Genomic DNA, 24,856 nt, shown 5'->3' with positions numbered 1-24,856 from the left:
GAATTGTCGAGTGGGCATGTTTCCAATAGGGATTCCACAAGGGTCTTTTCTTGGCCCTATTCTATTTAACATTTTTATCAGTGACCTGAAAGAAACCAACATAAAATCATCACTGAAGTTGGCAGATAACTGGGGAGTGATAAATAGCCAGATCCAGAATAGAGTAATATGGATTGTTTTATAAGCTGGGTGCAAGCGAACAATACATGTGTTAAGTATAGTTACATGTAAATGTATACATCTCAAAACAGAGAATGAGGCCCATTCCTACAGGGTGCGAGAACCTGTTCTGGAAAGCAGTGACTGAAAAAGATCCGGAGGTCATGGTGGATAATCAGCTGAAGATGAACTGCCAGTATTAAGTGATGACATAAATGGGAATCTTGAATAGGCATAGAAGTTGTTTTATCTATGTGTTAGTCACTGACATTAGCCTCCCAGATAAAATACTTTGTCCTTTTCTGATGTCCACAGTTCAAGAAGCATGCTAAAAGATTGGACAGAGTTCAGAGAAGACATTAGGAAATATGCCTGTGGTGATAGACCCAAGGAATTCAATCTACCATACAAGTTTTATCTGGCATGCCCGTGGCAGCCAGACCTGGCTGGGATGCTGGCCCTACGGCAGCTGAGCATGCCAGTTAACCAAATGTGCCAGTTATCCAAATGACTGACACCAGGCTTTTACTGTATTTAATGTAACAAGGAGAGGATTAATGGGTGACTTGAGTAGTCTGTAAGTACTGGGGAACAAATATTTGATAATGGGCTCTTTAATCTAGAAGAGAGAGCTATAATGTGATGCTGAGGCTAGACAAATTCAGACTGGAAATAAGGCACATACTTTTATCTGGGTAACCAGTGGAATGATTTACCAAGAGTCCTGGTGGGGTCTCTATTGCTGACCATTTTAAATAAAAGTTGTGTTGGTGTTTTGGTTTTGGTTTTTTTTTTGGCCCCCCCCAAATGATAGTCTAGGGATTGTTTGTGGGGAGTTCCATGGCCTATGCTTTACAGGAGGTTGCATGAGTTGACCACAATGGTCCTTTCTGGCATTTAAACTTATAAATTGTATGTGGATGCAACTGTACTAGTTGGAGCACTTTATATTAGTACAACTTTTGAACAATAACTTCTGCTTTGGTAAATACTTTTTCATTGGTACAGCTCTGGCCACACTAGTTTTACCATTTGAACTACATGTAGTTTAAGTAGCACAAAAACTGTTCATAGGATACTTCTGTTAGATTAATAGGCCTGGTCAACATTCAATTTACTGTAACTGACATCAGTTTTACTTAAAGATTTAAGAATAGGGTTGTCTTTTTTCCTCCAGCCCACTTCAAATTTAACTTCTGCTGAAGGCCAGATCCTGTAGCAGTCATAGGACAAAGCACCCACTGATGTCAAAAGGTGTTGCATGAGAGAAGTCTTTAGTGCCATAGGATTGACCCATTTTTTTAAAATACTCAGGAGGTCCTAGTGTATTCTGTAATTCTTTGCAATTTGATGCAACGATTTCTTCTTGAAACTATTGCAGTAGAGTGCATGGGAACTTGATAGAAGGGTTTAAGCTTTGAGGGGGATCTGAGAACATTTTAAAGTGGTCTTTTTTTTTTTTTTTTTTTTTTAAATCCTTTTAGATGTTGACATTCATCATGTTGGCTCGACTTTCCACACTATGTCCTAGTGCAGTTCTTCAAAGGCTAGAGCGATTGATTGAACCCCTGCGGGCAACATGCTCTACTAAGGTAAGATTAAATGAAAGCTTGTTATCAGATGTCTGCAATTTTGGGGAAAAAAAATTAGTACTCTTTCTGTGTGCAATAGGAATTTTTCAAGATCTGTGCAGTTTACAAGCTCTAGTGCTTTAGTACTGTATTCTGGATCTTAATACCCGAAAGAAAGCAAGAATTTCTTATTTTGTAATAATACAAGATTATATGTTTCCAAACGTTTGCTGCTTTAGACAGTGTCAGACGTTGGGGCATGCTATACCTAAAATACTTGTTACAGAATGTAATTTTTGTCACAAGTTCTTTTTAAAAAAAAAGAAAAAAAAAAAAACCCTAGGACTTTGCAGAAAATTAAATATTTCAAAATAAATAAATGGTACTATGGTCTTGAGATTAAACTTAGCCTATTTCCATATGTGCAGTAAATAGTACGCAAGATTACTTTAGTTTTGAGACTTCTATTGTGGTTTGCTTGGGGAAAAAAAGACTAAAAATAACATTGATATTCCATTTCCATGGGCTTTGAAATATGTCTACATCAGACTTGTTCAATTATATAAAAGGATGGGTATTCTAACGACTATCCCGGCAAAGTCAAGCCCAACCGTTCAGCTTGCACTTGGTAACAGGTATTCTACAATGCAACTAAAATAGCTCTGATGTGTGAGTCACTGCAGCTATGGGGGACAGCCAGATTCTGTCACTTTCCAGGCATTAAAAAAAAGTTTATTTTCAGCTAAGTAGTCACCTTGCGTATTTCAGAAGGATTTAAAGTTGCCATTTTTACCTAATCAGACTTCATAGTGCAGAGATTAAAACTAAACAATGAAAGTAACAGCAGCTGCTAGACTTCATGTTATTCCATGAGCTTCACACACATGAAAGGCAATTAATTGAGGTCAAGTACCTAGTAACTTTGATCACTCATAAGAAATCAAGTTTTGATTAATTTTAGTCAGATTATACTGTGCTTGGGATTTATTAGATTTCAAATGTGTATCTTAAACTGATGAAGCTATGTAGCACTTGCTAATGGAGATTGGATAGGTATCCAGGCACAAATAGCCTTTTGTGAACCACATAGTTTAGCTTCATCTAAATGATGGGGGGGAACCTCATTCTAAGAGAGAGGCACAGTGACTGCTGTGGATGGGGTCATCAGTGCTCACTGTTTAGATTAGTTGTGGTTTATCTTAATCAGGTCCCAATGGATTGCTTTTGGGGGAAAAAAAAATCACCTTCATTCTTCTCTAGTGCCCACTTTGCTACCTCCTGTAGTGGGCTCAATAACCTTTCCAGGGTAGGGTGCCAAAATTTGACCTTTATGTACAGTCTGAATGCTAGTGATACTTTTTAAAGTCACTAATAGTCCTACTGGCAACCATTTTTTAATTTTTAGGTAAAAGCTGGTTCAGTGAAACAGGAATTTGAAAAGCAGGATGAACTGAAACGTTCGGCAATGAGGGCAGTAGCTGCTCTGTTAACCATCCCTGAAGTAGAGAAAAGTCCAGTGATGGCTGAATTTTCTTCTCAAATCAGAGCCAACCCAGAGATGGCTTCACTCTATGAAAGCATTCAAAAGGATTCAGCTTCTTTACCTACCACAGAATCTATGGACACAAGTTAAAGTCCACCATATCCTTCCTCATCACCCTCCAACGTGTAAGTGAAAAATACTTCATTGGAAGGCAGAGGAAAAATTTCCCAGAGCTGACTTCTGCTTAACACCTCCTTCCCCTTGTATGGTGTTTAAAGACAACTAATTCACCTTCATGCATCAAGCCTCATTGGCAATAAAGTGTGATACTGCAGATGAAGTAAAAAAAAAAAAAAAACAAAAAAACCCAAGTATTACTAAGCAAGCCTTAAGCCCTTAATTATCTAGATTTACTACAATTACTGAAAAATAGAACCATTTTCCACCTTTGTAATATTTCTTGCACTGCCATTTTGGATAAGGACAGTAGTTTAAGGCAACAGGCTTATTTTTTTATTTAAACCATTACATGTGCATTTCTATCCATGATCTATTTGCAGGTCGACCTATCTTTCTTTTCACTGAGCTGGTTTTAATTTTTAAAACTAGTGTTGTCCTGCAAGTCAAAACCAGCACCCTAGTCCTTGTTTCAAATAATATCTACTGTAAACATCACTTGAGTAGAATTTAATACAAGCTCTGTTTTTCATCATAGCTAGAGTAACAATATTGTTAGTACTTCTACTGGTGGCAAAAGGCAAAGCGCTTATTTTCCATTCTCAAGCAGTTTAACTGTACAAAGGAGCACTGAAATCAAAGGTCTTCCAAAGTAGAATGTCAAAATTATACTCTTACAAGTATTTTTATATATGCAGCAAGCTTTTCCTGCATTTAAAGTGCCACCAGTGTTCCACTGGGTATGCACTCTTGGCAGTGTCTCAGATACCAAAGCACGGATATATTAAAACTGCAGCCATCAGAACTAAAGTAGAATATTCTGTTATAGTAAAATCCACCTGCAGTATTCTGTTATCAAATAGCTAATAAAATAGGTAAGGCAACTACAAAGTTGTAAGAATGTAACTTAGCTCTTTTGCACATTATACAAAAACTTATTGTCTAGGTCAAATCCTACCCTGCACAGGGAAAATTCTGTAACAGGAATGAGAGATGGGGTAGTGGCAAACCTAAGAATGAAGCCACACCACTCCTTGCAACTAGATGTGTAATTTTTCATGTCAGATTGGTTCCTGTTTTTCACTGGTTAGTGTGAACATTTTATCCTATTTATAATGCAGAATGTGAAAGCTTTTCCTTTGGTATGAGTGGCATAGAAAAATAAAGATGTATTTTAAAGCTTATGTGCTCCAGCATTTAATAGTGGTAAAACATATTTGGTCAACCAAAGCATTTCACCTATGCTGGTCCCCCAGTTCTTGAAACTACTTTTAAAGGATTGTATGTACTCAAGACATTTCAGGAAACCAATCAAACATTTTATTCTATGCTGAAGTGAGTCTGATCCACAAAAGCTCAATCTAAATAATTACTCTCAGGTGTTTAACACTGCCACCCCTCTGATAGTATTTCATAAGGACATGAATCTTCATGTAGTTCTGAGCCAATGCACACTTCATTTAACACACACCTCACGTTGTGGATTTTTGTATTTTATTAAATACAATTATAAAGGAGGAGCCCTTTATTCGTTTTCCTCACTGCGCAATCTGGCATTTGGATTAGTGATCTTGATAGCAAGCTGTGCTGCCCTCTCCACAATTACCTTGCGGTTCTTTGAGGAAACATTGTGAGCAATCTCTGCACAATAAGACCTATTAAAATAATACGGATGAAGAATTAGTATTTCAGCAGTGTAACACAGGCCAGCATTCAATTCACAGCCTAGGAATAGAGTCCCTTCCTTTAAGCAACATAGCTATGGAAGCTTTTAGCCAAGTGTGCATGCATTCCATAAGGAAAGAACAAACAAGTAGCTCAAAGTTTTTTTTGTAAGAAACATTTAGATCTTCAAATATTTCCTCTTTAGTGCTGAATGGTATCTAGTAAGAATTCATGATTTGGCATTTAGAAATAAACAGGTCAGATTTAAAACGTATACAAAGAGTGGTTCTTGCAAGAAACTATCTTCTGGACTATTTAGAACTAGGATCAAATAGGCTTAAATTAATGTTAACATTTAAATTCTGAACACACCATATTAAAATATTTTAGATTTTGAACTTTAAACTTTTGCTAAAATATCACAGTAACAGCCCATAAACATTCCACATGCACTTTCCTTTCACTATTTCTCAGCTGCACCTGCTGTAGACGTGTAACTCACAGGAGGACAGAGAAGTCATAAGGTATTAGCACCAACTGCTTGCTCCCAAGTAATAAAACACTTGCTTTGTCTGCTATGGAAGAGTCAGTCTGTCTTCCCCTTCAAATTCCAACTGCATTTTACTTTCCTGATCCTGCTTCCCTGCATTATCTCCATACAGATCTTGTGAAAACAGCTGAGTTGTAAGTAGTTTCCACTCCTGTCACTAGTGACTCAAGCCCAACACTGACAGTAAAAACATTCTTAAAACATATTACTCCTAAATCATTATAAGTTTCCAACTAATCAAGCTGCTGAAAGCAAGTCTGTCTGCCTACTATTTTTTCTAGGATGCTGCTGCACCACTTTGTAGACATTGAGGAATACAGCACATTGCCAAATCAGACCTTGAATTTGGTAGCTATTAAGACCAATCATGACACTTCCTTCTTACCAGAAAACTATCCTTAAAAATTGTAATAAAGGTCTGAGGCTTAGTTTCCCCTGCATGGAGGAAGCCCAAGCACCAGCTCCCCATGCATGGGGAAGGGGAAAGTCCCTGTGTGACTGGCTCCGCCTGGTGCGTGAGGGAAGTTGGGAAGGTCTGCATGTGTGAAGGAAGCAGCTCCACATGCTGCTGTTCTCCCTCCCATGGGCTGGTGGAAAAGCAGCACAGAGACTACTCCCTCTCAGGCTGCACCCCGGCTGCTCCTAGTGGTTAGGAATTGTGGAAAAGGGGACCACTACAAGGCAACGCCTACAAGTGCAGTGGCAGGGAGTCACTTGTGCCCCAATCCATGCCCCCTGCCTCCATCTCCTGCTCACTCACAGGACGCCCCCTCCTACACACCAAATCCCTCATTTTGGCACCATCCCAGAGCTTAGACTCCACTCCATAAAAATCTACTAGCCTTAGGCCTCCCACAAGGAATAATCCAGCTGGCAGGGGCTGGGGGGAGCTCTGAGCCTCAGCAACCCCTGTGGGGCTGGAGTGCAAGCAGAACCCTCATCTCACTCAGGCAGTTTGGGGCAAGGGTCTCTTCTTCTGCTTCCCCACTTGGGCAGGGTGTGCATGCATGTTAGGTCAGTGAGGGCCAGTTTTCTGGCTTCTCACCTGCACATGGTTGCCCTGAACTCAGAAAGGTTCCCCGTCCTCCTCTAGCCCCTTCAGTAGATCTCTCCCCTCCTTTGCAATCACGAAAGTACAACAGAACTGAAGTGTAAACCCACATCACACAATACCAGGGTTAGTTTAATACAAACATTTAGAATGAATTTGAAAGATCTTTCCCTACTTACTTGTTACTCATCATCAGCACCTCAAGTTCTTTGACATTGTGGACAAGAAACTTTCTGAATCCTGTGGGCAGCATGTGTTTTGTCTTCCTATTGCTACCGTAGCCAATGTTGGGCATCAAGATTTGTCCCTTGAACCTCCTGCGAGCTCTGTTATCGATACCTCTTGGTTTACGCCAGTTGCGCTAGAGAAATGAAATTTTAAGAATACAATTGCACAAACATTAAGTATAAATTAAAAAATTTGGTCTGTTTCAATTAAGCATTTTTCATGTCCTGTAACGTAAGAATCACATCTACAAGGACCCTCTACCATACAGCATTATTACAGAAAAAAATTACACATTTCTGATTCTTGATCATTAAAAGTATTTTATGTTTTATCTAAGAAGAGCTACTAAATACCCATGTCTCAAACTTAACATTTACACACTCCTCCAATGTTTTTTTTTTTAAATCAGACAGATACCTTGATCTTGACATAGCGATCTGATTGATGGCGGATGAACTTCTTGGTTCTCTTCTTGACGATCTTAGGTTTCACAAGGGGTCTGAGGGCAGGCATGGCGTCTAAGGAAGATGAAACAGGGATAAGAAACAATGCAGAACAAGACAGCTGGAAATCATCTCGCTCAAGTTTGTAGCAGATTGTCTTCCATTAACTAACCACTACCAAAGCTAGTAATGGAATGGGTATTCCTCTGCAGTAGTTCTCCCTCCCACTTCCGAAGCTGGAAGAGTACTGGAAGCTCTCCAGATGCGGTCCTGGGGAGGTTCCATTTTGGCTATACAAGTAAATATAATTTGGGAATAAAATATGTTTGGCGGTTATATCCTACAATTGGCACAAAATGTTTTAAGCACTTAATACCCAAATAATCCCACCTTTCCTCTTGGTTCTGTGGTTACTGGTGGACTGTTTCCAATTTGTGCCCCAACTGCTGCCTCTAAAGAAAGTTATCCTTGAAGTACATACTAGTTTCAATTACAAAGAAAATTACATAGTAAATATGCCCCCCACCTCCCAATCCCAGCTAGATCTCTCTGGGATCTCCTCAGGAAGTGATATGTCGATTTGAGGTATATGTCCAAAGACCTCCCTCTAGCATTAACCCTCACAGTCCTTTTCCTGACCGAAAGGAAGGTTCCCATTTCCATAGCCCAATACACTGGGTTATTTAGCCACTTTCAACGGGAATCTCCAGTAGGATCTTAGCTGACTCGAAAACGATGCTCTAAAACTAGGCCGTTCACCACAGCAGTATAAAGAGATCAGAGAGAAAAGGCCGCGTGGTCGGCTGACTCGTGAGAGTAAATCGCCACGTAGTAGGAACGGGGTACTTAGGGATCCTACGCCGCAAATTTCCATTACACCTCACTTCCCCCAGCGACTCTCCTACGGGATTTCCAGGTACCTAGCTGGGCCTGCACTGAAGCCCTTGCGGAAGCGAAGGTCAGGGCCCCGCAGCCCTCCCCAGCACTAGCGTAGGGAACTACCGCGCTCCCTGGGTCCGATCAGCGCCTCGCCCGACCGGCCCAGCTGCGAAAGGGGAAGAACAATCTGAAGATCCAACGCCCAGAGTCTCCTGCTCTCCCCCGCTTCCTCAGGTCCGGCGACCGAGCCTCCCCGCTTCCACTGGAGACCCACCACGATCCCAGCCTCGCCTAATCCCCCGAATCTGGCTCAGCCGCCGGGCAACACCCCCGCCCTCCACGCCGAGGCTCCGCGAACGACACGATTCACCCCGCACCCGGAAAAAATACCGGCGGCGCTAACGGACAAGGGCACCGACAGGGCTTGGAAGATGGCACGGCCGGGCGACCAGGTTCCCCAGGCGCCGATGGTAACGGATTACCAGCGGGCCGAGACTTACCGGTGGTTAATGGCGACCGCCCAGACAGGCAGCGCCGCTGAGAAAGAGAGAGCGGAAGAGCGCGCACAATGATGAGATAGCTCCTGAAGGTCCTGGTAGACCGGATTGCCGATTAGCCCACAGAAAAGGTAATGCCAACCAAATTCGTAATTATAGTAAATAACATAGATGAAAACAAAAGAATATTTATTTCAAGAATAGCAGGTGTGAAAATAACTTGTAATTTGTTATCAATTATATTAACTATAATCTGCCAGGACCTGTCTCTTAACAACTTCCGCCAGTGGCAAGGGCAACAGCCAGATCAATGCGGCTGAAGTTACTTCCGCCAGTACTGCTTCCGCTGCCTGACGGCCATCTAGTGGCAGTTTCGAGATACTGCAGCGTTGATGCCACATGGACAGATTACTGATTTGGGGGCTGTATTAACTTATTTTCATAACAAAACAAAAAGCAGTCAAGTAGCACTTTAAAGACTAGCAAAATAGTTTATTAGGTGAGCTTTCGTGGGACAGACCCACTTCTTCAGACCATAGCCACGAAAGCTCACCTAATAAACTATTTTGCTAGTCTTTAAAGTGCTACTTGACTGCTTTTTGTTTTGATAGTGTATAGACTAGCACAGCTTCCTCTCTGTTATTTTCATAACGTATTTGTTCCCTGCATCTTCACGGAAAATTGTCAGGTAACAAAGCTCCAGATATTAACTGTTGGTTGCATAAATACCGCTTTACAAAATAAATATTTTATAATAGTAATAGGAGCACCTGTGCCAAGCAACTAAACTGCATTTTTGTATTAATACTGCGGGATATTTTAAAGTACAAGATAATAGTATTTCGTTCAGTTTTTAGGGAAGTTCCCACAAACGGGTGTAAGAAATATTTTTTCTTGTTAGTGTTGTCAACAGGATACAAACTGGTGGTGCTTCTTCTAAAAACTTCAACTCTTTCAATATATAGGATTGTAATAATTTATTTAAAATACTTCATGACTGGGGAGGAAAGCCTGAAAAACATGACCTAAGTGCACCTTGGCTGGAAATGGTGAATTGGTGCCAAAGTGGGTGCAAGTTTCCGTGTTTATGGAACTTTTAAGTAAACAAAGCAGTGGGCCTGGTAGCAGCTTTACCCTATGTAGTCGGAATTAAATCCTAAGAGCCATAAAAGGCATCATCTGCTCTCGAGTGGCCACCCAGGAAAGATTAAAGTGTCACCCAGCTGATTAGCAGAGCACCAAAGCCACAAGCTCATGTAAAAAACAAACTTGATTTTTATTTTTGGGGCATTTTTGTCACTGTGCTTTTCTGATTGACACCTGCTATTTCCAGTACTGTGAGCTACATAACATTCAGAGCACAGTCTTTTAAAGTTTTTCTATTGACTATCTACTCTGTTTATAAATATTATTAAGAAAAGATCTTTATGCCTAGAATTGTCTGGTTAAATTTTATATGGCACAGCTAAATAACCACAATCCATGTTACTGAGAGAGCTCCATAAACTAGGTAACCAAATTCCATTTGGCTGCTACATTACTGTGTTTTGAAGAACCTAGAGTTCAACATTACTATTAAAACATGTTCCAGAGAGTGTGAAAACTCTGCATCAGAACCTGCTGTTGAAAAATGTTTTCAAATAAACTGCCTTTCTATAATGGATTTGCTTGATCTGCAAGGGGAGGAGAAAGGTAACATTATTTATTTATATTTCAATTTTTCACCAGCCTGTTAACTTAAACTGAGGTCACTACTCTGATCTCTGGCTGAGCAAGTGTCAGGTAAAGATCCCATCATACTGCTCAAAGGGGTTAGGATGTTCCTTCTATCATAGTTCATTGTCCTCAGGTTGTGTGAGAATTAGCAGATTTTAAGTCAATGGGGCTCCAGCTGTGGCCTGCAGACCCCCTAGCTGGCCTCTCCTCCATGCGCTTCTCATGTACCAGGGCACCTGAGCCCCACACTTCATATGCCTCCCTGCCAGGGCTTTTGGAGCTGCAAATCAGATGTTCATGGCATTCCAGCTCTGGAAGGGAGGAGGAGAAGCAGGGACAGAACACAAATTGGGCATTTTGTGTGCTCCAAAAGTACCGGAGGGGGGTGCGAGAAAACATAAATGTAGGGCTTTGGTGCCCCAGAGGTGTGTGATGGAGGAGGGCAGCTGTGGTCACCCCAGGGCTATTGGTGGAGCCTCTGGGTCATGAGCTGCTGCGGCCCACTGAAGTGAAGGGCCACTCATATGGTTTCCTGACTGGTCAGGGTTGCTCATCCCTGTCTTAAATGTTGGTCCATCATCATATTTTCATCAAGGAAACCAAAATCCACCTGATATTCACTGGACAGGCACAGCATGGGCAGCACGAGGCCAAGTTTCCCTGACCTTCCACACCGTGTGCCTTGGCTCTGACCTCTGAGGGTGTGACAGGCTAGCTTAGTCACCATGGTCCACTCACTCTTCCATCATAATGCGCCAATAAGTGGGGTGAGTTGTGATGGTGGCTTTGATGTGACTTGGACCTTTCTGCCATGAAAACTAGTCTGAGATTTGCTAAGTTAAGTAAATTTTACATGGGTCACCAAAGACCTGGATTTGAGTCACTGGGGCTGTGTCTACACTAGCCCAAAACGTCAAAATGGCCATTTCAAAGTTTACTAATGAAGCACCTCATTAGAATATTTACATATTCAGCACCTCATTAGAATGCCAGCAGCCATGGCAGTTCGAAATTGACACAGCTCACCGCCACGCGGCTCGTCCAGACGGGGCTCCTTTTCGTAAGGACCCCGGCAACTTCGAAATCCCCTTATTCCTAACAGCAGATGGGATTTCAAAGTTGCCAGGGTCATTACTAAACTTTGAAATGGCCATTTCGAAGTTTTGGGCTAGTGTAGACATAGCCTGGAACAGAGGAATTTCCAGATTCACTTGGGTCTAAATATAGTATCCTGGATAGGATAGTGATTGATATTTGATGCTTTAGTAGAAAGTGCAAGAAATTCTATATGTGGATGTGGAATAATCTGACCCTCTCCCCAAAGTTAGGTTTTATCAGATTATTAATAATCAGAGATTGGTTTTTGTCCCAAAGCATGAGGTTAATATCGCTCCCAGAATTTATTAGCATTAATTATTGTAAATCTAGATATTGTTATCTTTATAAGTGCTCTATCCCTTCACAAATCTTGCTAAATTCTTAGCCTCAACATCTTCATGTAGTGATGAGTTCCACACTCTAATTGCATGCATGCAAAACATGATCAGTTCTGGATTTGTCACCTGATGTCCTCCGATCTTGCATTAGATGTCACAAGGAACAGATTTACCAGTCTAGAAGTGAACTGCTCTGTATTTCGTTGTCTGTTGAGTCCCTTATAACTTTGCTCTAGCTTTAAGTTGAATGTGTGCTTATATAGCTTTATTCTGCTCATGACGGTGAACTAAGTCCATGGAGGTGATCAAGGGATCACAAAGCTTTCATCATGGATAGCATTACTGTCCCACACAACATCAATACTTTTGAATCTCAGTACTTCCATAGGTCACGTATCCCTGGTTACTGACTGGCCAGCTGCGGTGTGGATTGTAGAGGCCAGGATAGACAAGTGGTGTTGGACAGACAAAGCTGAACAGGGCATGCTCCTGATTAGGCTTTATCTGGGGAAGGTAAATACGCAGCTTGTCCAGAAGGTGACCTGGCCAGAAGTTATTGTCATTAGACATGCAGCTCAGCTTGGTCCATGTCCTGCGCAGGCGCCTGGAAAATATGAACTAAATAATCAATACTATCTTTCCATAATGCCTTTTGCTTAAAGAAACAAAAATGCTCAATTAATTAGATTCACTCTGCAGGGATTTCTTTAGTCATCATTGAAATGCAGCCAGCTGAAGGGTGGCATGTGGTAGCTGGAACATGGTAGATTAGCTCAGAACAGAAAATGGCAAAGAGCCACATACTGACAGAAAACCCCAGGAAAAATGCAGAGAAAATTATGTTAAATTAATACATGTATATGGGACCAAATCCTGAAGTTCTTATTTAGTATAATCAGGTACAATACTTAGGGACATCAGTGAGAATTTTGCCTGATGCAGAAGTGAGTCAAAGGTGTGTAAGAACTTCAGGATTTGGCTCACAGAAATTAAAACCAAACCACTGGATGCAATTACTCACTGGGTGTTCAGACAGGAGACCAGAACTGACTACAGGGCCTCATGACTTTGGATTTTCAGCTGACCCAAACAGAGGTGTCTCCAGCAATATAGGACCCTTAGCACAACACAGGAGCAGTGGGCTTGTATTAACAGGAGAGAATAATGCCCTCTATTGATTCACTAGCATCACTTCTTGCAGCTCTCCAAATTTTCCTGTGAGGTCTCCTGTCCAAGTGCTGAATTGTTTCATGTCTGGCTCACCAGAACAACCCAGATAAGATACATAGCTCACTTTCATGGGTTCTTATACCAGAAGACACTCAGAAACAATACTTACATGTCCACATGCAAGATGGAGGAGCCTCTTTCTCTCAGAGCATCATAAGGGACTACCCCACTTACATGAACACAAGAGCAAAGCTATTCAAAAATTTGCCACTGGAGCTGTTTCACAGAAAATTGGGCTTTCAGTTAGCCTCCATGCCCCCACTCCCAGATATCTGCTTTGTGGAAAAAGTTCCATTTGTCCACTCCCAGTCCCTGCCCCCCAAAAAACCCCCACCAAAAACTTGGAGGTTTTAACTTGAAAACCAAAAATGTCAATTTGGAAATGCTATCCTGGTGCTTTCTGGGAGTTGTAGTTGAGGTGCCTCATGCTGCCATTTGTCACCAAGAGCTGAATCCTACCCCAGATCATTTTAATCTTCCATTTCCATTCGGGGCTGAAGGTTCAGAACTTTGCCTGATTGGCATGGATGGTGTCATGGAAACATTCTCTCCCTAGTACAGATACCAAGCCCAGCATTCCCTGGGGACACGTCTTGTATGTTTTGGATATTTTCATTTTTAAATATGACAAAGGCCTATAGTAAATGGGACTCTCACTACTCATTTGTTTTCGAGTTTTAGTGCTGGAGCTCCGGAGATGTAATTTTTCTGTGGGCCTATAGGCCAGCTTGTAACAATGTTAACTTCCCCTGAAAATCTGCCTCAACCTGGATACTGAGGAACCATCTTTAAGAGGGAGAGAGTGAAATTCAGTCTGAATAATCTAGTAAGTCTTTGGCTTTCTTGCTGAAACAGACACAAGGGAGCCACCTTTAAGTGTGAATTGCACTGATGGGTTTTGGTGATAAAGGTGCACTAATAACATCAACTCATTTCACCAACACCATCAAACACAAAGGTTCTTCACTGATTTGAACTGATCTAAACTACCAGCCAAGAGATAAAAGCAACACTCAGTTTCCTGCTCTGGTCAGCACCCCAACTTTTACCATTCCCAAACTAGTCTTACAAAGGAGACTCAGGTATTGTCTACAGGTGATAGTTCTTCTCAGTATAACCTGAGGGATAGATTTAAACTGACACAGTTATGTCAATGGACCATACCACAGGATGACCCATATTCTGGTACAACTGCATCTATATGTGAGGTTATAACAATATGTGAGGTTATACCAGTGTATCTGCTCTGCAAAACTAAGTGGGATAGTGTTCTTGAAGCAAACAATCATTCGTTGGCTCCCCTTTGCTACTGTATTTGGACGAACCCATTCTCTGCACAGACCTGGTTGACTGTTGATAATCCTCAAATGACATACAACTGTCTTTGCCTGCCTTCTGCTTTCCATATAGTTTCCTCTTCATCCCTGTACCATGCAATCTATCCGGGAAGACAAAACAGAAATCATTTCATACAGTGAATACACTTTGATAGAGATCTCCATCAACAGACTGAAAGCTCATTGCCTTTCTACAGGGCTGTAAATTATCAGATGCATTTATGGAGCTACATAAAAAATAACGTCATGGGGAAGATGCTAAAGAAGTAATTGCACAAGTGTTACATATTCCAGTCAGGTTTTCACATTGCATCCATCATCATGGTACTGTAGTGGAAACTCTTTGAAGAAACCCATTTATGGCATCCTTTCTTAATCCTTACCTGCTTAAAAGCAGTTGTTTTTGGTGGTGGCTCTCCATCATCATTGCATAGGGACCCCCTGGCTGTCGGATCTTCCGCACACATGCGCCTTCTTTAATTATTTTGTCTCCTGGGTACAGCAGGGCTGTCAGCGAAGAACACAATAAAAACACAGCAGTAATAACTGTCTGGCATGTGACTGGCTACACATATGGAATGGATAATATGCTCAGTGAAGTAAGGAACTAACAGAAATGGCTTGAGTTTGACATGATACAAGCAGACCTGGTCCAAGTTTAACCTGCAGAGCTCTCCCAGTGCTCTTCAGTCCTGACTTGCAGCTCCCATTATTCCAGTCCTGCTCCATCCCACATGGACCAGTCCATCTCTCGTCACTCTCGTGCAGTATTGCCTGGTGTGCTGAGCTAGAACCTCCTAATACCATGCTACCCCAAAACCTTCAGTCCTGATCTGGAGCACTCCTTGCTGTTCCAATCCTGCCCCAGCTCTCTGCCAATGGATTTTAATCCTAAACAGCAGCATCCACTGCTATACCAGTCCTGTTCCTCTGCAGAGAACCGCAAATGCACCTCAAAGCCGTGCACAAGAGCTAGTAAGCCTCACGTGGGGACTGGGCTACAGCAGGGAGAGATGCCTCTCCCCAGGCTCTGAAGCTATTGGGACCAGTGGAGAGGAGCCCCTGTCTGCCAGCCCCAAAATGAATCCTCTTAGATGAGCCTGAGCCCCAATCCTCTACCCCACCGTGAGCCCCCCAGTCCTGAGTACTTGCTAGCACCACAAAGCCCTCATCCCCAGCCTAATCCCACAGCCCACCCCTGCAGCCCAGAGACTCTACCCACTTCTTGTACCTGAGCGCTGAGCCTCTCCCCAAACTTGAAACCGACCTCCTACACGACAAATTCCTCACCCCTAGACCCACCACAAAGCTTGCACCCCCTGCCACGGCCCTCACAGTCCTGCACCCCGACCCTCTGCTCCAGCCCTGACCTCCCTCCCACACTTAGAACCCCTTGGCTCCACCCCCACTTGAATTTTGTTATGTGCACCAATGTGGAGCGGGTGTGCTACACATCACCTCTGCATTAGGGCACATAAAATTCATTCCACTTAGGTATCGAAAAAATTAGAGAGAACACTGTTCTCAACCTCTTCACTTGAGCTTCTGTTTCCCCACCCATAGTCCAAAGATAAGAGCCAGGCATCTGGGCTGGTGGGGTGGGAGGGAAGCTTGGCCTGAATTGTTCTGAGTTAGCACAGGTACACCAAACCTGAGGTTGTGCTTTACCTTTTTCCAGTACTTTTTCCGTGAGTGGAATGTTATATTCTTTGCATAATTTGAGACTTTGCAGATAAACCATGTAGCAGGTCCTTCGATGCTGATCAATTATTTCCCCCATTTCGCTCTCTATTGTCGATGGCAAGCAATGTTCATCAATGGCCTTGTCCCCAGACCTCACCAGACGACAGCGTTCCATCCATTGTATTGGACTAATCTTCATCTGCGAGTAAAAGGCAGGTCCCTATTTGTGTAGCTAGATGGAATACTTTCCTGGCCAAATGAATCCTTGGTGTAATTCAGTGAAGTTATACCAGGGATGAATGTGGCTCAGAAGGCACTATTTTTGTGTACCAATGGAATTCTGTGCATGCCAAACAGGAAACTGGTTTTCATGAGTACAGCTCCACAGGTACCAGTTTGTGGATGAAATCCATCCTGTGTAGAGGGCCAGTATCAGGCCTGTGCACAGCTCATGCCCTGCATAAACCCCCCTTTTGAGTGATGCGTTAGTTGTCCACTCAGCAGTAAATTGCACAAGAGTTTGCACTAGAAAATATAGTGGTCTTATTTATCAGTGCTCTTTTGAAAAATTGAGACTAATAAGGTTTGTTCCTCTTTCTCTTGGAATGTATTTAGCACTGATTTACATTACAATTGATGCATCCTGGCTTCATCAAACCCTAGCAGGGGAGATTAGCTTATCTGTTTGCACCTTCTGAAACTATCAATATCATCTGAATTTTTATTTTTTTAAGAACCTGTCCTAGCGGCAATGCTACATAATGGTCGGAGCACACAGCACTGGGAGCCAGAACTCCTGTGTTCTTTTCCCAACTCTGTTTTTGACTCCTCGTGAATCCCAATCCCAGATATATAGAAAACAAAGCAGGAAAAAGTGCACACAAATATCCCATAGGGACTAAACCTCCTTTGGTAAGGAGATGGACAAGATGATCTTGAGTGCATATGAATCACTTAAATTTAGCTGTGCCTCTTTATCTCTCTGTAAGTGAAAAAATCCTATCCCTCAAAGAGTTGGAAGCCAAATTAATGGTTTATAAATGGAGTGTCAGCTGGAAGGTGCTATATAAAAGAGATTACTATCACATTCACATTAAAAACCCTTGTTTTGGTTTTGGTTTTATAAACTGCTACTTCATCCTCTCTCTGTCAGACACATGAGATGGCCCCAAGTGCCAAGCATAAGTAATGAAAACTTTCTCTGAAGATATGCAGTACCTTCTCCCATCGTTTCCTCTCTCTGCATCTCTTTCCAACCTCTTCCATTTCCTCGCAAGTTAGAGGTCTGTGATCTGGTTCCATGTTGATAGGAGGAACTTCTAACAGTGTTAACTTTGCTGCAGGTTCACTACAAGCAAGTGGCTGTATCTCTTTGGTTTTGCCAGCTGCAGATGCTGGATGACGAACAGGTTTAGAAATAGCTTTTCGGGTCTGAAATCGGGGACGTGCTGTAGAATCACAAGAAACAAAGACAGTACCATAGCACGTAGCAGAAAATAAACTTCTGACCTGATTGGTCAGAACTGATGAAAGAATGAAAAAAGAGCTTTGCTTTCAGTGCAGATTTGAGTTAGCAAAAGGCTTTGACTGGAACTCTGAAAATGACCAGTCTGGAGCTGTTGATCCAGATTTAAAATAAGACCTGAATTTTACTTCCGAGCCCACATTTAACCAGCAGTGATTCCTCAAAACGCTTTATTGAAAAGTCTTGAAAGTAACTAAAGAGTTGCTGGGTTTATGTGGATGCTTCATTCCTTGATTAATGACAACGTACATATATGATAAACAGATATGCGAACCAGACTGACTTTTACAAGTCAGTCTCTGCCCGGGAAGAATCCTGATCTCCTGATTTCCAGTCTCACCACAGGACTAGGTTACCTTCCAATTTTGAGAGAGAATTTGTTTCATATTAAATAACTTTGGCCATACACCAGAGTTTCCCAAAGTGCATGCTGCAGGCAGATTAGATGGAGGCAGAGGAAATGAAAAGACTGAAACTAGGGGTGGCAAGAGCTCTCAGTTATTCTCCAGACTTGGACTTTCAACTTTCTGTTGCGGGGGCGGAAAGAGACTCTTGCTGTCATGGCTTCAGAGAAAACCGTTAAAATGTGACATGAATATAACCAGCACAGTGATGTCTATGTGAAGTAGATGACAGCCTGAAACAAGAGCTTGATTGTGTGAGCTGCCTTGTTCGATTCAATGGCTGCCCACTCAGAAGGCCAGGGCAATGCTTTAAGTGTCAACGTTGTTAACCATTTCAAAACATGGAAGAAAAGAGAGAGAGGATCATATTAGGAAGACTTAAAATCTGGGGAGCCCTTTAATGACAGATGGCGGGGTGGAAGAGAGGTGTCACTGATTTAGTTTTCCTGAATGGAAGCCTTACTTCCAAGTGCTGGGCAAATGCTGCCGTCTACCCTGTCTTAAGAATCAGACTTATCTTTTTGCAGCAATGATAGAAATAGGCCTGAACTGGGAGAAAACTAGATTGTAATCCTCTAAAGGGGACATTTTTGTGGAAATCATCTGAGCACAGGACTTGGCGTAAAGCCTGAGTTCTGTTGCCAGCGCTGACGCTGACATTGGGCAAGTCATTTAACCTCTCTGTGCCTCAGTTCACTTAGTTATAAAATATAAATAAAGATTCTTACCGCAGTAGGATGTTTTTCTGTAATCCTAATATTTCAATAATACCAGGGCATTCTCTAGTGTCTTTCCTTTGAGGCGCTCAAAGCACTTTAGAAACATCATTTAATCGCTGTTGTGAGGAATAAGTTTTCGAAGTATTTAAAAGCTGTAAAGAGCTAAGAATTTCTCAACGTATCTAGGCATTTCTCCTTTCACATCTTGACTAGTGAGACGTAATCTTCTCAGCTCTTCTCTAGGTGAAAGCTTGTCCCAATACATGTATTACCTCATGTTACAGTCTCACCTTTCTTCTCTTCTTATTCTTGGTGGTACTCGATAATGAGTAGGACATGTTCAAGAAGACGAAGAAGAGTATAACGGTGAGACTGTGCTATGAGGTAACACATATACCATGACAAGCTTTCACCTAGGTCTTGTCTACACTACCACCCTCCTTCAAAGGAAGGATGGTAATTAGGGTGTTGGGCGTTTACTAAGGAAGTGCTGTACTGCATACGCAGCACTTCATTAAGCAAATTCCACACACACACACACACACACACACACACACACACACACACACACACACACACACACACACACACACACACACACACACACACACACACACACACACACAGAGAGAGAGAGAGGCAACTTTGAAGTACCAGCTCGCATCTAGCTGCAGCTCACCTGCTGGTACTTTGAAGTACTGGCGGGTGAGCCATGGCTAGATGCAAACTGGTACTTCAAAGTTTAAAACTTCAAAGTTGCTGGGGGCAGTGGGAATTTGCTTAATGAAGTGCTGCATATTCAGCATAGCACTTCATTAGTAAACTCCCAACACCCTAATTACCATCCTTCCTTCAAAGGAGGGTGGTTGTGTAGACACAGCCCTACAGAAGAGCTGAGGAGATTAGGGTTTCTGTTTTGCAAAACCAGAGCTGGCTTGCATCTTGGCCTCAGCCTATCCAAACCACCTGCCTTTGAGTGAGAGGGCATTTGTGTGAAAGGTTCTAATTTTCAACAGTCAGGTTGGTGGGGGGCCAATAATGCCAGCAAAGTTCTGGAAGAGATATTAAACTCGGGGTTCAAGCAATTCTCTATTAATGACCAGGATGAGATCTGGGGTGACAATGTCCCACAGCTGATGGGATATTGTACTAAATGGACCTGGGGCTGGACCCAGTATGGTGATTCCCATGCTCCTACGCATGCAGAATCATCTTCCTACCACAGTTTCTTTTTTCTTACCTGTTTTTGCCTCCCCAGGCTGTTTTGTCTTATCTCTCATTATATCCAGCCATGTATTTTGACATTCAACCAGATCGTCCCTGGTTATAAAATTCCCACGTTTTGAAGAAGTCAGAAAGATGATCACGTCCTCTAGGTCACTGTCACTGATAGGGACATTGGCCTGTTTAAAAAACAAAAGTTCAGACGTGATCGCAGCAAGACTGAAGGCTGTTCTGAAGCCCTAGAAACTAGTTCCACAGTTGTGCCATGTGCGCTACTACATTATTGAAAGGTGGTGTAGCCTCATGACCGAAGAATCACAGAATTTTAGAAATGGAGGTCTGGAAGGGATCTTGAGAAGTCATTGAATCCAGCTACCTGTGCTGTGGCAGAACCCATGTAAACCTAAACCAGTGGTTCCCAACTGGGGGTGTGTGGCCCTCCAGGGGGCAATGAGGGCATTGCAGGGGGTCTGTGAAGAACATAAGAGATAAGTAAAAATGATCACAGAAGATATAAATACATTGCAAAGTTACAATCCATTATTTTTAAATATCTTCCAATAATGTTACTAATCGCTGTCTGAGAAGCTGTTGTGGTTTCCTTTATCATTTAATGAAGTGCACATAGCAGCTAGAATTGGCTTTGAGGGGGTCTGTGAACAGTTTGGGGGGGTGATTGGGCATCTGCAAATAGTTTGGGGTCCCCACTAGTGAAAAGGTTGGGAACCACTGACCTAGCCCATCTCCGACTTTTCAGCGATGGGATTCTACAACCTCCCTTGGATTCATTCCAGACATTAACTGTCCTTATGGTTAGACGTTTTTCCTAATCTGTAATCTGAATCACCCTTGCTGCAGATTAAACCTCTGAGAATTAAGAGCCATGGGGATCTAGTCCCAGCTTTGTCACTGAATGGCCAGGTGGCCATGGGTAAATCACTTTTCAATTATGGCCTCCAGTTTGTCCCTCTGCCAAATGTCTATTGTTTACTACACCTATTAGGCTGTGTCTACACGTGCCCCAAACTTCGAAATGGCCATGCAAATGGCCATTTCGAAGTTTACTAATGAAGCGCTGAAATGCATATTCAGCGCTTCATTAGCATGCGGGCGGCAGCCGCGCTTCGAAATTGATGCTCCTTGCCGCGGCGCGTCGCGTCCAGACGGGACTCCTTTTCGAAAGGATGCTGCCTACTTCGAAGTCCCCTTATTCCCATGAGCTCATTTGCATGGCCATTTCGAAGTTTGGGGCACGTGTAGACGTAGCCTTAGAGTGATATCTAATGGCACCAATTGAGACCAAAGCTCTGTTGTGGTAGGCCCTGTAGACATACATTGCAAATGACAATCCACAGACAGAAGGTGATAGGAAAAATAGAGGTACAAAGAGGTGACGTGACTGCCTTCAGTCACACAGCAGGTCCACAAGCAAGCCCACCAATGGGGCAGAGAGAGGCAGGGAAACAGGGCCCTTGCCCCAAAGTCTGGGGCTTCCAAAGGGCCTGGGGCTTCCGGCCAGTACTGCTATTTCTGCAGCAGTGGCAGCTGGAGCCCTGAGCCTTTTAAATTGCTGCTGGAGCATATGCAGCATGCTCCTGCTGGTGCTAAGGGCCGGCTGTGAGGGAAGGAGAAAGGCTAAAGCATGCTCTGGGTGGTGTTGCAGGCTGGCTGCCCCTGCCCACCCTTGCCGCCTGAGGCCTGAACCCTTCTGGGAAGGTGGAGCCAGCCTCCTCTCCACCTTGCTCAGGGTCCCAGCAAGTCTGTCAGTGCCGTCCCCCCCAAGACAGTCAGGGATAGCACATGGGTGTCTGGAGCCATGTTGCCTCTAATTTTTTCTATTCCTGGGAGGAATTAAATTTGTTGTGTGCATCCAGGAATGTGTGGATGTGCACCACCAACAGAAACACGTGCTACCCACCCAAGCACTCAGCTTACAGGGAACACTGGTCTGGAGTCCAGTCTATTGCTCTCTCTCCACTGGCCCACATTGACTCTCCATCCACACACCCTTACCCCATAGCTCAGGTTGTGGTTTGTAAAGCACCTTGAGCTCCCTCAGACTGACGGAAGCTATATTATCATTGCTATGGAAACCAACAAGAGTTCTACAATCCAGATTGGCCTGTGAGCCAGCTGTGTGTTTCTGTTGGACCGTGTGGCTTTGGGTTTCCTCCCCAGCTGGAATTCTCACTCTCTCTCTCTTTCTCTCTCAATCTCTTGGGTCATCCCAATAGGCAGCTAAATTCTCTTTCCCTTAGTTCTCCCTAAAGCATACCTTACTATCTATTAATCTGCAGATTAATTCCCATATAAATCACATATAAAATCAATATAGCCAAGGTGAGCGGTGGACATGTTATAAGATCAAATTCAGCCTTTATCATTGGAGCCTTTATCTTTAGAGCTACACCAACAGAATTGGGACAGAATTTCAGCCTTCTGTTCTGAACCTGTTTTCTGCATACCCCCTTGATAACTTTAATGAAGTCTGATCTCATGAACTGCTTTTTGTCCTTATCCGCCTTACTGAATAAGTCCACCATTTTGAGCTTTTGCTTGTGCAGAAGGTTGTGCAGTGTGATGAGGGACTGGGGATAGGGAGCATTGATGAGGGGGATGACTCTTCTTTGAGGAGGCAGGTCATGCTTTGGCAGCAGGTTCTGAAAGAGATTGAAAAATAATCATGAAATCAGTTTCATCAGGATGAGAAATTCATTCCTGACCCAGGCAATGGAAGCGTGAGGAGTATAAAGTGGCATAGTGTCAGCTGGTACAAATGGGTTTTGCTCTCTTGATTTTAATGGAGTGGTATTGATTTAAACAGGGGTTTTTACTATAATTACTGCAAAAGCTGCAGTGCCATGGCACCGTGAGGGTCCAGTGTCATGGGAGGGTGCATGCAGCCATGGCCCCAAAACGTAGACTTTCAGAAAAACTCCTCCAATGCAGCCTGGATGAATTACCCCTTCCTATGCAGAAGTAACCAGTCTCCAGGGAACAATCTGACTGGGGGGTTGTGTAATTATCTTGCTTTTTGTCATTTTACTGACAAGAATCTGTAAGATATAGGATTAATACTCGCAACCACAGAAAGAACTGACCTGACTGCTTTCCAGTCTCCTTGGCTGTGTCTACACTACAAAAATGACTTCAAAGTTGCTTACTTCGAAGTACAACTTCAAAGTAAGCAACTTCGAAGTTGAGTGTCTACACACACCCTACTTTGAAGTAGGGCACTACTCCATTCCCAGGAATGAAGTAAAGACTTTGAAGTTGGGCTCAAGGGAAGATGTGTGCACACTCTCTACTGGCTACTTTGAAGTAGTGCCTAACTTCGAAGTTAGTTCCTAGAGTAGACACCCCACCTCTGTTTAGCTATAGTTGTTAAATTCAAATGGCCGGTGTGACTTCCAAGTGTAATAATTTAAAGGACAGAGGAATGAGACATACACTTACCTCGAGATTTCTGGTCATAGCTAACTGGATTTTAGCTTTCCTTTCTGCTCTGCAGCGTTGTAAGTTTTCCAGGACTCTATCTTCTTGTTCCGTGGTGGAAAGTTTTTGACTTAGCCATTGTTCAACATCTGTAAGGCTATTCAATTGTGACTGGAGCTTCCTCCTTTCCGTTATCCATGCTTCTAGCTTTGGTAGATCATCTTCTTCCTCTGAAGGTTCTTTTGGAGTGTAAGGACAGCTTTCTATCTCAATGGGTACTTGCTGAGCAGCCGCTTCCTTCTTTTTATTGATGGCTGTGGTCTGAATGGGTTTTGAACCAGCAGAAGCCAGTTTTACCATAGGAGGTGCGATAATAATGCGACGTCTCGATTTAGGTGGCCCAAATATACTGGGTTTCACTTTAAAGAAAAACTTTGGATACAAATCTCTGAGTTTGAATTGCTTGAAACAGTGTCCTAAGACCAGTTCTGATTTGACACTAGTAGCGTCTTTGAGAAAATCTTCCCCAGTCATGGTATCACTTTAACTAAAAAAGATGGAATTGTTGTAGAACTCAATGTCACACTCAACTAGGTTAATGTTGCTTAAGAATATTTGTGGGATCCTTTAAAAAATGACAATAAGCTGAAATCAGATATGACATTCCAAAGCTAAGATAAAAGAATACAGAATATAATCAAGAGGAACCCATATACTCAGGCACCCTTATCATAAAATACAAGAAATTAATCATTTGACATTTACATTCCCCCTTTCAGAGCACTGGACAGGGATTCAGGAGACCTGGGTTTAATTCATTGCTCTGCCACCAACCTACTGGATAATCCTCAAAAATGGGAATTATAAATAATACTGAACTCCTCAGTAAAACCCTTTGAGATCTACTGAGGAAAATTACTATAGGAAAGTGAGGGATTATTAATATTATACATTTTATATATAACATCCCCTTCTCCTGCAGCTGGTGTGTCACTGCTTAATAGTGGAAGGCAACTCTGACCCAGGCCTGTGAATACTTATGCAAGAGCATGAAGTTACTCATGTCAGAATTCTCATGAGTACCTATTGTACAGTGAACTCTTTCATATCCAACATTCTATTATCCAGAACTCTCAAATAACTGGCATTTTAACCATACATAAATTTGTTACATTTTCTGTAAGTACAGTATAGTGAAAGTAAATATGAATAAATATAGCAAACAATATCAGTGTACAGGGTACAATACTACTGTTGTTGGTAAATAAAGTACTCTGCATACATTTGTTTCTTAATATCTCATCTTGTTTTTTGTTACTGTTATGCATTGCTAGGTATACCTCTCTATTGTCCAGAATATTTGAAAATCTGGCAAACTTTTGGAGTCAATATGTAGTTAGAAATGGGTTGGTCTTTATTCTGTAGTATTGGCCCAGTAAAATAA

The 24,856-nt window shown here is 42.5% G+C and overlaps 3 protein-coding genes and 1 non-coding gene across 4 annotated transcripts in view; 1 reads left to right on the top strand and 3 right to left on the bottom strand.

The window, feature by feature from the left end:
- The window catches only part of LOC142019323 (cullin-associated NEDD8-dissociated protein 1-like), a 31,761-nt gene extending 27,187 nt beyond the window's left edge, over positions 1 to 4,574 (top strand). Inside the window, exons 14-15 of the mRNA XM_075006044.1 lie at positions 1,644 to 1,751; positions 3,136 to 4,574. Coding sequence (XP_074862145.1) covers positions 1,644 to 1,751; positions 3,136 to 3,363 — 336 coding nt within the window. The 3' untranslated portion in view covers positions 3,364 to 4,574. The remainder of the gene's footprint in view (positions 1 to 1,643; positions 1,752 to 3,135) is intronic.
- A 293-nt stretch (positions 4,575 to 4,867) lies between these two features.
- Positions 4,868 to 8,764, bottom strand: RPL32 (ribosomal protein L32). The gene is made up of 4 exons (XM_075006045.1): positions 8,707 to 8,764; positions 7,302 to 7,402; positions 6,836 to 7,017; positions 4,868 to 5,045 (listed from the first exon to the last, which is right to left on the bottom strand). The coding sequence occupies exons 2-4, from the start codon at positions 7,395 to 7,397 to the stop codon at positions 4,916 to 4,918; spliced, it is 408 nt and encodes a 135-aa protein (XP_074862146.1). The 5' UTR covers positions 7,398 to 7,402; positions 8,707 to 8,764; the 3' UTR covers positions 4,868 to 4,915.
- On the bottom strand, positions 7,469 to 7,608 carry LOC142019398 (small nucleolar RNA SNORA7). Its single transcript, XR_012647059.1, has one exon. It is a non-coding gene; the product is annotated as a small nucleolar RNA SNORA7 (small nucleolar RNA).
- Positions 8,765 to 11,801: 3,037 nt separating the features above from the next.
- EFCAB12 (EF-hand calcium binding domain 12) lies at positions 11,802 to 23,965 on the bottom strand. Its single transcript, XM_075005426.1, has 8 exons — positions 23,434 to 23,965; positions 22,443 to 22,637; positions 19,994 to 20,156; positions 17,324 to 17,553; positions 16,091 to 16,304; positions 14,806 to 14,929; positions 14,428 to 14,523; positions 11,802 to 12,459 (listed from the first exon to the last, which is right to left on the bottom strand). The coding sequence occupies exons 1-8, from the start codon at positions 23,944 to 23,946 to the stop codon at positions 12,213 to 12,215; spliced, it is 1,782 nt and encodes a 593-aa protein (XP_074861527.1). The 5' UTR covers positions 23,947 to 23,965; the 3' UTR covers positions 11,802 to 12,212.
- Between the last annotated feature and the right edge of the window lie 891 nt (positions 23,966 to 24,856).

This window comes from Carettochelys insculpta, chromosome 11 (genome assembly GCF_033958435.1).
Source record: "Carettochelys insculpta isolate YL-2023 chromosome 11, ASM3395843v1, whole genome shotgun sequence".
Lineage (NCBI taxonomy): Eukaryota > Metazoa > Chordata > Testudines > Carettochelyidae > Carettochelys > Carettochelys insculpta.
This window is presented reverse-complemented; position numbering and strand designations above follow the sequence as displayed.